Genomic DNA, 13,147 nt, shown 5'->3' with positions numbered 1-13,147 from the left:
AAAGCAGAGATGCCTTGAGACAGGAAAGGAGGTCTTGATCTTGACCAAGGGGACTGGAGAGGCCTCTGTGCAAAGGATATTTCAGCTTAGGCCTGAAGGACGCAGAAGCAGACCCCGGGAAAGGCAAGAAGAGGGGGCTGCAAGCCTCCCTTGGGTGACGTGCCTCCTGGGCAGTCCTTTAGGAACGGAGCCCATGGTTCACCCTGGAAAGGAGCCCGCTCGCTCCTCTCGGCTCCAGCTCATTAGCAGTACGAGCAGCAGCTTTCTGGGCTCAGGATTCCACCCCAGGGTTCCAGGGCCACCGGCTGCCAACTCAGGACCTGCCCAATTGGTCCTATGGCAACACGGGACTCAGGGAATGACAACCCGCCTGGCACCCAGTAGGTGGCCCTCCAAACCAGGGGGCCTTGGAGAACTGGCAGGCTTTCCACCCATGGACTTGCTCCAACGGTGAACTCACAAAGGGCCACTCTTTGGAGGCCATTCATTTCTCATCACTGTCCCCGCACCTAACCCAGCACCGCAGGGCAGAGCCCGGGGGTCAGTGACAGTGATGACCGCACCCTGCCCCCTCCGCCGCCTCCCCAGCAGACCTCTCAGCCCTTTTGGAATCAAGCCTCAGAGGTCAGACCCTGTCTCGCTTTGGATGAAGGAGGCCTGGCTGGTGACACTGCGCGAGGCCTGGCAGACGTGATGTGGATGTGCCGGTGGGAGAAGAGCGGCCCCGCGGAGGCCCCTCGCTCCGGACCGCCTCCTCACCCCTCGCTAGCTGGGTGCCAGCGCGGGTCCCTGCTGGAGACCAGCAGGACGCTGGAGGACATCAAGCCCCTGCCTTCTCAGAGGGGGCCCAGGGAGCTCCCAGGGGGCCCAAAGCACCTTCCCCCAGTCAGGCAATGAGCACGGGCCTCCGCCTGGGGCCTGGCTGGGTGCTGCGCAGGACCGCCCCTCTTCCAGGCTGGCCCAGGGCGGACCACGTGGGCTGGGCCAGGCCAGGGGGGAGCTGTGCCCCTGGAGAACTGTAGCTGGGAGTTAGACATGCCCCTCGCCCCCAGGTGCCTGCCCTGGCCCCCAGGCCCTGAGCGACACTGTGTGGGGTGGCAATACGCGTCACCGCCAGAGGTTGGGATGGGGAAGGGCGCCTGCGGCTGCCTGGGATCAGCACCGGCAGCACCGGCCCATGGGGATGGGAGCACCCCAGCAAGGCCATTCCAGCATGGGGAGCTGTCCGGGGAAGTGGAGGGGGGCAAGAGGGTGCGGGAAGAGGTCAGAGGCCACAAGAGAGAGCTCTAGGGTGTCCCTAGAACGCCTCCCCCACCTCACAGCGGCGGGGCTGATTCCTCTGACAGATAGGATCTCATTGGAGCTCACTGAGCCTCGGTCTCCCCATCGCTATTTCACAGGCGAACGCAGCCGGGGTTCTACAGAGAAACAGAACCTGCAGAAGACTCAGCCGTGCCTTGCTTTATTGCACTACACGGGTGTTGTGTTTGTTTTGTTCTGTTTTGTTTTGTTTTGTTTTGTTTTACAAACTGAAGGCAATACCTTCCACTAGCAAAAAGATTATGACTCACTCCGTTGCTGTGGTCTGGAACCGGACCTGCACTGTCTCCAAGGTTTAGGTGTATATATATGCTTTGTGGGGACAGGCTGGGCAAGTCACTAGATTTCAAGGAGGGAATTTCTTCTTTCTCAGGGAAATCTCCAGGTTTTTCTTAAGGGCTTTCGACAGATCGGATGAAGCCCACCCGGAGTATCAGGGATAAGCTCCCTTGCTTACGGTCAACTGGTTGTAAATGTAAAGCACATCTGCAAAATACCTTCACAGCAACACCTAGGTTCGTGTCTGATGGAGCCACTGGGGACTGTCATCCAGCCACGTTGACTCATAAAACTGACCATCAGTGGGGTGACGCTGGTGCTTGCTCGCAGCGGCTGTGAGGAGAGAGTGGGGCCGTGTGAAGCCCTCAGCACAGACTTGGGCTTGAAAACATCGACGGGGCGAGGCAGGTCCAGTGTCCGTTTCCTTGTCTGGATCACACAGGCGGGGGCGGGGGGGCACGGGGGGAGGAGGCGCGTGTTGGGGGTGGAGGGTAGAGTTTCAGACAAGGTGGCAGAGCAGGGTTTGGGGCCTACTTGTCTGCAAGGGGGTGGGGCTGGCCCATAGAGCCCTGGGCAGGGGGTGGGGCATCTGTGGATTCTGGGACCTGCAAGGCAGGCACTTCCAGAGGCACAAGGTGCTGTCTGGTCACCCAGCCCTCAAGCCCAGGCAGCTACCAAAGGAAGTTTTCAGCCTAGCCTCACGGCTCCTGAAGGCCTAGCCAGGGTGTAACAGTTGGAAATTGTAACAGTGAGGATTTCTAACTCACCTCACCATTCTTTTGACATTGTTTCTGTAAGTGCTCACTCTAATACCTGGCTTGTAGATAAACAGCATGTTTGTATATGGACCCTAGGAACTAATTTCAGAAGATACAGGCTCCAGCCTTCAGGCATCCCCGCTCCAGGGGATAAGCTGAACTTTAACCCTGTCGGCAGGATGATGTAAAACCAGGATGACGTGGTGCCAGTATGACTGAACCAGGTTTTGGTGACTCCAGATTGGATCATATGGAAGCCTGGCAAGGCCTGGAGGGCCCGGGCTTCTGTGTGCGTGGTGGGGGTGGTGGGGGTTGGGGGTCCCAGCTGCTTGTGACAGGCATGGCAGGGATTGCGAGAGTTCCCAGTTCTTTATTCCGGGGACTCTCCCTGTTCTCCCTCTCAAGGCATCAGCCACCTTTAAACGCTTTGCTGGTGAAAGGAAACGGGTCTCTGGGGAGTCAACTGTTCCAATGTTAATAGTTGTGTTTTGGTTTGGAATGTTATCATTCAGAGAGGTTTGCATGGGAATAATACTGCTTTTTAATTGTTAGTTTTGTTTCTCTGTTCCTACACAGGAGGAAGTCAGTTTCAATTTGAGAGCTCTCCTCTGTTTTAAGAGTTTTTTGTTTTATTGTGGGTTTGTTTGTTTGTTTGTTTTGCTTGCTTTCTTATCTTTTGGAGACTTAGTTTGATCTTTGCTGTTTTTGTATAAACCAGGAATCCTCTGTCCCCACCGTTGGAGCTTCCTGCCACTTGGACCTTGTCAGCACCATTCGTGGTACTGGTTGGCATGAGATAGGATTCTCAGGCTAGTCCCAGTACCTCCTTTTAGAGGATTTAGTTTGAGGATACTCATTTATTTGGACTTTATTTTTGCTTTAGATTTCGTTTTTTTTCTGTTTGGAAAGGAACGGCTTGGTCTCAATCTCGAATTGTTTTGCCAAATGTATGGTAAATGGGATAAGATCTCTTATGTGCAAGCTTTCATGTGGTTACATTACAAGGATTCTACTCAGAAAGGATTAAAATTAAGAGTTCAAAGAAGGGAAAGATCTCACTCCCTTCTCAGACAGTAAAACTCAGAAAGAAAAAGAAAAGGAGAAAAAATGGGCATTTTTAAACTTAAGTGGCCCAAGCCATGCTGTGCCAAGCCTGAGATTTACACCACCTTCTCCAGCCTCCTACAAGTTGTCAGGGTCACAGATGATGAAACAGCTCCCTTTTGAGCACATTAAAGGAAGGCAGTAATTGCCAATAATAAAAATGTGAGTATATTTGCCAAAGAACAAAACGTGTTTCTATAGGTTATAAAATGTATTCATAAATTTGTCAATCTAAAAGAATGCTAATTACTCACTTTTAGTTGTCACTAAAACTAAAGTTTCTAATCATTAAAAATTCTAATTAAGTTGGGAAATATATGGTTTGGACAATAAAAGGTATAAATTATAGCAATACAAATGAAAGGGCCAAAAACTCCCTTTGATTTTCAAAAACCAATTGCTATTTTCCAACAGAAACCCCAGGAACAACTGACAGTGGGGAGCAAAGTAATTGATTTCTTGGTCTGATATACTTTCATTTGTAATTCTAATTGTTACAAAAAGGCAAATTTCTTTGTCAACCGCTTTGTAATCTGATCTATAAATGTCATTTTAAATATTTTCTTGTCATTTAAAGACAGTCGTTGTTTTACTCTGATGCATTTGCAAAAAGTGTTACATCTTCAAAAAGACCTGTGGAAAGGACTCTGACTTATTCTAAACTATGAATTTCTGAGAATAAATTTTCAGATCATACTTTTGAAATAGAAGGGGATTTATGGGGTTCTTGGAAATGACGGATTCATAGCAATACTGGCAAACGATCAGGATAAACAGGAGTTAATTTGGGGACTGAATGAATTGAAGATAATTGTTCTTTTTGTGACTTTGCTGATTTTTAAAAACTTGTTTGTTTTCTTAGAGAAATTTGGTAAATTGTAGCAATATTGAAGTATTTCTATTTTTTCCCTACTTGATCTCTCCAGAATTTGGAAACTGTTAATGAGTAAGTATTGTTATTTTCATGGCAATATGTTTATTTGCATGAATTCAATAGGAATATGATTTTTTCCAGTTTCCAATTGTGGGTTTATTAACCAAAACTTTGACTGGAATGTCATGTTTGAAAGAGACATGCCAGGACCCTGGATATCAGCAAAAAAGCTTTAAGGAATAAAGATTGGCTTTGAAGCCAATAGGAGCCCCTTGGAGAAACGGCGTGGTGCTTTGCTTATCCATAGGGTTCATGGTAGTCTTTCCAGGTAAGGAGTGAAGTTTGCTTTCCTCGGAGATGGAAAGGAAAGAATCTCAAGATATTTTGGGGACCTCAAGAACTTGAGGAGTTTACCCAAATCTCTAAGTATTGCAGGCAAAGCTTCATAGCAACTGTATGACTTGGCTTCTCCACCCTGCAGGGTTAATTAAAGCTCAATCTAAAAATTCCTTGTAACACTCCAGCAAAGTAGATTTAAGAAAGCTCATATGATTAATTGCTATTCCTGTTGCGTTTATGCAAATAATTAGGCCAAATTAAAACCAGACTTAATGCAGTAAATAAATTGGTCTTGATTTGGTTCTTTGATAAAAGTGAGGGCAATTTTAGGAGAAAAATTGTGTTTCAATAAAAGCCGTAATACACACTTATGGAAATTAGACTGTAGTTCAGTTAATTGTCTGTAAAATTTTATTTTTCACCTAGGAACTAGACTGGATCCTGAGTTCTTCTAGTGTTCTGAAATGCTTTGGTTACAACCATCTAACTTCCATAGAAATGGAAGAAAAATTGACAGTGGGGATTTGTAACAGTAGAAAATTATAACAGTGGGGAATTATAACCCATCCCACCATTCTTTTGCCATTGTTTCTGTAAGTGCTGACTCTGATTAATATGTAGCTTGTAGATAAACAGCATGTTTGCATAAGAATCCTAGGAACTAGCTTCAAAAATACTGACTCTGACCTTCAGGCATCCCAGCTCCAGGAGGTTTGCCGATCTCCAAACATAAGGTCAGGGTGACATGAAGCCAAGATGACTAGCCCGGGATGGCACGCACCAGACCGTCACTGGTCTTACGGAATGGACTGTGCTCGTCTGCATGTAGAGAACTTCCCACCCCTCTCGCTTGATCTCTTTGTTCTGCTCCCCTCTCCCTCCTTACAAAAACCTCTGCCTCCACTGAGATCCGGAGACGGGCTCTGTGGCAGGAGTCCCCCATCTTCCAGGTGGTCGGCACCTGAAAATAAACCACTTTTCTTTATATCAGCACCTGCCTCTCAAGTGTTGGCTTTCATAGCAGCAGGCAGCCGGACCACTTTTTGGTTACAAGGGACAGGCTGAGAACTTTCCGGGCTCTGGAGATGCCCACCTGGTCAGGCCCCACCTGAGCAGGGGGCTGTGTGCCCTCTGCAAGGGCTGCCGCAGCACCTGCAGCCTGGGTGTGGTTTCCCTGGTCCCTCCACTGTGGGAGCCAGGCCTCTGGGAAGAACCTCAAAGCTTTCTTACACTGCTAAGCCCACAGCTCAGGTGTGACAGGTTTCACCTCCTAATTTGGGCCAGTTTTCTAGAATATTCAAGTCTATGTCACACTCACCCCCACGCACGCACACACATTAAATACACTGGAATGCAGGCATTTCCCCATCTGGGCAGAGGGATCATGATAGTGCCCACCTCCCAGGGTTGCAATGAGGACAAGCCCAGGTACAGTGGTGGGGCTTGATTTAAATGCTTAGTAATAGCTAGTATTTATTTAGAGCTGACTTGGAGCCTACCCGTGGGCTGGGTGCTTTCCACACATTATTTCAGTTTTTCGTGAATAGATAGGGTCCTAAAACCGGAAAACTATAGGGAGGTGCGGGGAGCAGCCCGGGTAGAGTCCCTGGCCTCTAAAATGGCCTGGAAAACTGCGTTTCCTGTGTGCTAAGAGCGAAACTGCCCGTGGCTTTCAACCAGCTCCTCAGAGAAACAAGCACTTTTGGTTTAGTTGGACATTTAGTTAGAATTATTTCAGCGCTGTTTTAGCTTAAAAGAGAATGCGTCTTCACAGGCAAATAATCTAGGTCCCGACCTTGGATAAAGCATCCTTCCCTCCCTCTTGTAATGAACTTTGCAAAAATGTCCCTGAAATCATTTCCAGTGTCAGGCGCGATGTGAACAATGACAGGCCCCAGCGGGCACTGTCGCCTCAAGGCGCCGAGGTTCCGCAGTTGGCAAGGGAGAGGCCGAAGGGAAGTCAGGCTCAGGGAATCTCCGCGGTGGCCCTGGCATCTCCCAGCCCGGGGCGCGCGGTGGCGCGGGGCGGACCGTCGCCCCGCCTCCCTGCCGCGCCTTTTATGGTCCGCTGGGGGCGTGCTGTCCGCTCGGCGAGGGGACGGGAGCCCGGGTTGGGCGTCGGACGGGCGTGCGCTCCGGGGCTCGGGCTGTCCTCCCTCACGTGCCCCTCCCGTGGGCCACGCCCCGCGCACGCTGAATGGGCACGGACCCGGACCCGGGCGCGCGCGGCGCCGCAACCCCGGCCATGGGCAGCTTCCAGCTGGAAGACTTTGCAGCCGGCTGGATCGGAGGTGAGCTCACCCTGGATGGGCGGAACCCCCAGAGGTGGGTGTGATTTCGGGGAGACCCCTGGGGCCGAGAGACAGGCGGGCCAGGCGCCGCGTGGGCCGAGTTTACACCTCCGGCCCGGGACAGGGCACTCAGTGCCCTCCCTTCCCGCCCGCGCCGCGAGCGCCCGTCTCTGAGGGGAGAGCCCGCCGCCAGGAGCCTGGGGTCTTGCGGTTCCCCGCCGGCTGCCCGCAAAAACTCCGCGATCCTCACAGAGGTTCACCTGAGCTCCAGATTTACCTCCACGTTGGGGTCCACGGAGCTTGGTCAGGTAATGATTAAGCCGCTGGTGCAAGCCGACAGCCAATGGAGCGTCCCGGCGCGTACACACCCTTCGGTAACCGGGTGCACTTTAATTTGGGAACGTGGCTCGTGGCTCACAGGAACTTGCGGGCGAGGGTGGCCTTTGGTCGCTGGCCCCGGGGCGGGGGGAGCGGGATGGGGAGCCCGACTTCGTGATCAGACTGGTCCTAGGAGACGCCCGGCTGGAGGGAGTGGATAGTAGGAGCCCTTTCCATCTTCAGCCGGCGTCAGCTGTTCAGGACTCCCCTTCCCTGCTCTGGTCCCCTCTACGCTCCAGCAGCCTCTCTGCTGGGCCCGTGACGGGGTTGCTTGGTCAGGTGTTTCATCCATTTCCTTCTCCATTCTTCTCTTTCTGTTAGGTCTGTGCCTCCTCTTTTCGGATATAAGTGGGAGTGTGGGGGAGGGTTGGAGGGACTTTACTTACTGTAAAATACTGTCTTTCTTTTGGCCCCATCTAAGGGCCATCAGCAAAGGGATGTTGGCAAATGCAGCTCCTCCCCCAAAGACACAATAAAACACTACTGAGGTGCAGAGGCAGAGGCTATAGGTGGAGGCGGGGGAGGGGAGCAACAGGCCAGATGGCATCCAGGTCCTTCCCCTCTGGCATCTCCCCCCCCCCCCCCCCCCCCCGCCACCTGGCAGGAGTGTACTCCCCACGCCCCACAGGTGGCTGCAGGGCACCTGCTTCTCACTGTCCTGAGCAGTGAGAAGGTCATTCCTTTCCTGATGGGCAAGTCTGTTGACACAAGCTCTTTTGGGTGGAGTTGAGACACGCCCCCCCTCATTTTCCTACTCAGGGGGCTGCTCCTGGAGGCCCAGCCTGCATCTCCAGACCTCCTCAGATACCCCTGCAGCCATTCCAAGGGAAAGCTTTCCCTCAGCTGCCCCCTTAAGTAGCCAGACTGACTTCAGCGGGGCTGGGGGTGGCTTGGTTTAAGAGACCCCCGGGAAGCCAAGGCTGTGGGAGGAGCTCCTTGGAGACCCTCGCTGGTGCAAGCCCAGGTGGTGGGTTGCCCTTTATTCTGTAGTCGTCGGTGCTTCTCTGATGGTAACATGTCTTTTTATTTTTTGCTTCCATGAAATGGTGATGGATGTAGTAACGATGAATACTCAGGAGGTACCAGGTACTGTTGAAGTGCCTTGGTATATTTTTCAAAACCCCTCTATTAAGGTTATTTTACATACTCTAAAATTCACCCATTTCAGGTATACAAGTCAGCGCTATTTTTAGTAACCTTACCAAGTTGTGAAACCATCACCCTAAATTAGTTTTGGAGCATTTCCCTCCCCCAGTGAGGTCCTTATGCCCATTCACAGTTCAGCCCCACCCCCTCCTTCTCCCTCTGGGCAACCAACCACTCATCTACTCTATGGCCCTATAAGCTTGACTTTTTGGGGCATTTTATGTAAATGGAACCGTAAAATATGTGGTCTCTTGTGTCTGTTCACTTCTTTCTTTATAATTCCGATGAGGCTGCCACTACGATCACACCCGCCTTTTACAGATGGGGGGATGGAAACGGTTCCAGGGTCATCTTAACCCCTGTGCTGGGCTATCACTGTTTTCTTTCTTTTTCCTTTTTTAAAAAAGGGTTTTATTTATTTATTTTTAGAGAGGGGGGAAGGGAGGGAAACATCGATGTGGGAGAGAAACATCGGCTGGTCGCCTCTCATAAGCACCCTGACTGGGGATCAAACGTGCAGCCCAGGCATGTGCCTTGACTGGGAATCGAACCGGTGGCTTTTTGCTTTGCGGGATGATGTCCAACCAGCCGAGCCACATCAGGCAGGGCTAGCTGTTTTCTCCCTTAATGACCTTGCATGATAAACTTTCACCATTACATCCTTCATGTTTTGTTTGAAATTTTGCTGGTCCGTGAAGTTCCAAGGCCTGGAAACCACGGACTTGGTGGTCTGAGTTACGTTGCGTCCCCTGCTCTCTGATGGGTGGGCTAAATGAGCAGGGAGCGACTGGCCCAAGGCTGGATCAGGGAAGGGCCGCTTCCCTGGGCTGAGGGATGCCCATGGCCAGGGGCGCACTCACTGGGCGGGGGGCGGCGGCGGGGGGGGGGGGCAGCTGGAGCCTGAGGACCAGACTCCTGTGCTCCCCTGATGGGAGGGATTCCCGGGGAGTGGATACTCCCTGCTGCCCGTCACCTTCTGCCTCTGCCCAGTTCTGTGGGAAGCAGGGGCTGAGAGGGATCTGGAGGTTCTAGACCAAGGAAGAGTTTGCTCTGGAATTAGCTGTTTTTTCTCCCCCTGTGAATATCTAAAATTCCAGGCCCCGTTACCTGCCTCACTAGGTGAGCAGAGGTACTTTTCCTCATCACTGCGGTGGGGAGTTTGTCTTAGAAGGACGGCTCCTGTTTCGACCTCCAAGTCACTGACCTCTGCGGCCAGAGCTGCTTCCTCTACATGGCCTCTGGGTGGCCTTCTCAGCTCCACAAGGGCCCAGGGCTTGTGAACCTGTGCGGACAGGCTTTCCTCAGTGGAAAGACCCAGAGCACCCCTCACGTTTTCGTAGAGGCCTTCTTTAAAAAAAATCAACAGCAACAGCATCTCTTTTTGAATTGCCCTTTAAGTTCCAGGCTCCCTACTGGTGCTTTACATTCATTTCCTCATTTTACTCTTATCCTCAAGTAGGTGCTAATATTATTCCCACCTCCACATGCTAAATGTGAGGGGTGGGAAAGTTAAGTCACCTGCAGGTAACTGAAAAGTCTCTTGGTGTTCCCTTCACCCCCTCCCTCCTTTTTTGACATGAAATCTACATAACAGAATTAGCCATTTTAATCCAGTGACGTTTGGTACATTCACGGAGTTGTGTCACCGTGGTCTCTGTTTGGTGCGGAAACATTTTCCTCGTGCCCGGAGAAGTCCCTGGACCCAGGCAGCGGCTCCCGCGGCCCCGCCCCACGCCCTGGCAATCGCTAACTGTCTCCTTCTGTCTCTAAGGGTTTACCTATTCTGGATAATTCATATCAATGGAATCATATAATATGAGACCTTTTGGGTCTGGCCTCTTTCATTTGCATGAAGTTTTCAGCATTCATCCACATGGCAGCCTGTATCAGCACGTCATTCCTAGTTCTGTCTAATAACATTCCATTGTACGGAGAGCTCACGTGTGTTTACCCACTCATCCAGTGACGCGCAGTTGGGCCATGTCCACCTTCCGGCTATGGCGGATAGCGCTGCTGTGGGCAGGCGTGTATGTGTACTTGCTTGAGCTCCTCTTTTCATTTCTTTTGAATATTTACCCAGGAGTGGACTTGCTGGGTCATGTGGTAATTCAATGCTTAACTTTCTGAGGAACTGCCCAAGTGTTTTCTGCAGTGGCTGCCCCATGTTATAGTTCTACCAGCAAGGTACGAGGGTCTCAATTTCTCCGTACCGTCTCCCACATTTATTTTCCTTTTTTTTTTTTTGGTCTAAATTATAGCTATCCTAGGGTGCAAAAAGGAATTCATTGTGTTTTGATTGGCATTTCCATAACGACGAATGATGTTGAGCATCTTTTCATGTACTTGTTGGCTATTTGTGTATCTTCTTTGGAGAAAGGTCTATTCAAGTCCTTTGCCCATATGAAAAAAATTTTTTTAGGTAAAGTGTCTTTACATATTCTGGATACTAGATTTATATCAACTATATGATTTGCAAATACTCCCCCCCCGCCATTCTGTAGATTGATTTCACTTTCTTGATGGTATCCTTTGATGCACAAAAGTTTAAAATTTTTATAATGTTCAATTTGTCTATTTTTTCACTTGTTACTTGTGCTTTTGGTATCATATCTAAGAATCTATTGCAAATCTGAAGTCATGAAGGTTTTCCCTTGTGTTTTAGTATATGATTTTTATAATTTTAGTGTTTCCATTTAGGTCTTTGTTCTATTTGGAGTTAATTGTTTTATAAGGTATGAGGAGGACGGGGGTCTCACTTCATTCTCTTGCATATAAATACCCAGTTGTCCCAGCACCGTCGACTTTTTTTTTTTTTTTTTTTTTTGGTGGAGGGGGTGCTCATTTCTTGATGCAGAGCCGGGTTTTGCTCCATTTTCTCTGCCTTCCTCCCTGCCCGGGCCAATGCCAGGCACGTGGCGAGTCCTCTCTGGTGACGGCAATGACCAAATAAGTGAATGTAAGAGCCTGAGCCCTGTGACCTGTCCCAAGAGCCAGCGAGTGCAAGCTAGGAGTCCAGGGGCCGAGTGACCGGGTATTCTTTTTCAATCCACAGGCGCGGCCAGTGTCATTATCGGCCACCCTCTGGACACGGTCAAGGTATGGTAGCTATGTTTGTCATTTCCTCTTGCCAAGGGGCCTGGAGTGAGTCTGCCTGCAGGACTGGGCCTGCCGTGTCTGCTCCCGAGAGTCCCCAGCCCGTGCAGCCGTGGTGCCGGGAGGCCTGGTTGGGAATGGCTCTGCCCCCCTTGCCTGGCAGTGATTTTGTTTTGGCGGATGTTCCATTTCTGCCTCCAGGTTCTCGTGAGCTGTGGGGGAGGGGGAAGGCGCTGGTGAGTGTTCTGTAGGCCCCGTGGAGCTAAGGAACCAGGAAAGGCTTCAAATGAGCCCTACATTTAAGGCTGGGTTTCAGGTGACTAGAAAAGCCATTTTAGGCACAGAGGACAATGTGGGCAAAGGCACTGAGACGGGCCCCTCCGCGGGGCCTCCGTGGAAAGGCCAGCGGGGGCAGCTTGCTGACGCACCAGGTTTCTGGCCCCGCTACGAGAGCTACCGCTGTGCGTCCAGGAGAGGGAGGTCCGCACTCAGTGTTTGGGGGCCTTGGGTGTCAGCTTAGGACTCAGGAAAGGGGAGACTTTATAAGTCAAGGAGGCTCACATGGTGTGAGGACTGAAGCCAATAGTGCCATCTGGCATGGGGCCATTAAGCCCCTCGGTCTGTAAGTGTGGAAACTGACTGAGAACAGGAAGGGGCTTGCTCAGGTCATGTGACAACTGGAAGAATCACTGAGTGAGATACTACAGAGGAGCATTCTTTGACTCTACTCTACCCCTGCCTCCTGTCCCCAGTGGCGAGCAGGACTCAGAGCCATACCCTGAGAGTGGCATCCACACCTGTGTCTAAAGTTCCGCCTGACTCGCACACAGCGAGGCCCCGCGGCCCTTCTCCCACAGCTGCCGCCGCCTCCTTTCTCCCCGCTGGCTCCCCGCGCGGTAGCGGCCCCTCCTGGGTCCGAGCCAGCCTGCTCTCTGATGGGGAGGCCAGCCTACTGGTCTTAAATAGTTACAGATATTTCCTGGCTGCTCGCATCCCTCATAAGGGCCCTGCCTTTTGCTCACATGTCAACCGCCTATTGGACACTTTGTTGGGTGCCATGGGGAGGGCAAGGCATCGGTGGAGGACCGAGCAAGTGCCACCCCTGCCCTGCAGACCTTACAGTCATGTCTCTAATGCAGGCGAGCTTTGTGTCCCACCCCCGACCCGGCCACCACCGCCTCCTCACACAGGCAAGCCTGGCCACATGTCACCTGAAAATGTTGGGGCTCTCCTCCTTCTCTCCCCTCTGTCCCTGAGCCTCTGGAGGGAACACTTTCTGACACAGAAAATCCACAGAAAATCATGTCTCGGCTCAGCCTGAGAACCAGCCCACTGAGGGTGCGGCCTCTGACGCCAGCTTCCGTGGACCCGCCTCCGGGGCCCGCCCAGGGTGTGGCCTAGGGCCCTTGTGTCTCTCCAGAACATCCTCCTTCTTCCTTCTTTCTGGCTGACATTTTCTCTAGAATCCCTGTCCACGGAGAGAGGTCCGGGCAAGAGCTTCGGATGACCTGGCCTCCCCACCTGCCCTCCTGTGGCCAGGGCACAGCGCTCAGCCCCCCTGAGCC

The 13,147-nt window shown here is 51.5% G+C and overlaps 1 protein-coding gene across 8 annotated transcripts in view; it reads left to right on the top strand.

Annotated features, from left to right (window-relative positions):
- The first annotated feature begins 6,861 nt into the window (after window positions 1–6,861).
- The window catches only part of SLC25A48 (solute carrier family 25 member 48), a 40,684-nt gene continuing 34,398 nt past the window's right edge, over window positions 6,862–13,147 (top strand). For 6 of the 8 annotated variants that reach the window (XR_008528713.1, XM_054568420.1, XM_054568424.1 and 3 more), the window contains exons 1-2: window positions 6,862–6,965; window positions 11,542–11,585. Coding sequence is in view for 6 of the 8 variants with exons in the window: in XM_054568420.1 (XP_054424395.1) it covers window positions 6,872–6,965; window positions 11,542–11,585 (138 nt within the window). In the remaining 2 variants the exon portion in view is untranslated. Of the gene's footprint in view, window positions 7,000–11,541; window positions 11,586–13,147 lie in introns of all 8 variants that reach the window. The other 2 variants (XM_054568421.1, XM_054568425.1) reach the window with 2 other exon arrangements.

This window comes from Pteronotus mesoamericanus, unplaced genomic scaffold, assembly GCF_021234165.1.
Source record: "Pteronotus mesoamericanus isolate MK-2021 breed Mesoamerican mustached bat unplaced genomic scaffold, CSHL_Meso_final contig_2, whole genome shotgun sequence".
Classification (NCBI taxonomy): domain Eukaryota; kingdom Metazoa; phylum Chordata; class Mammalia; order Chiroptera; family Mormoopidae; genus Pteronotus; species Pteronotus mesoamericanus.
This window is presented reverse-complemented; position numbering and strand designations above follow the sequence as displayed.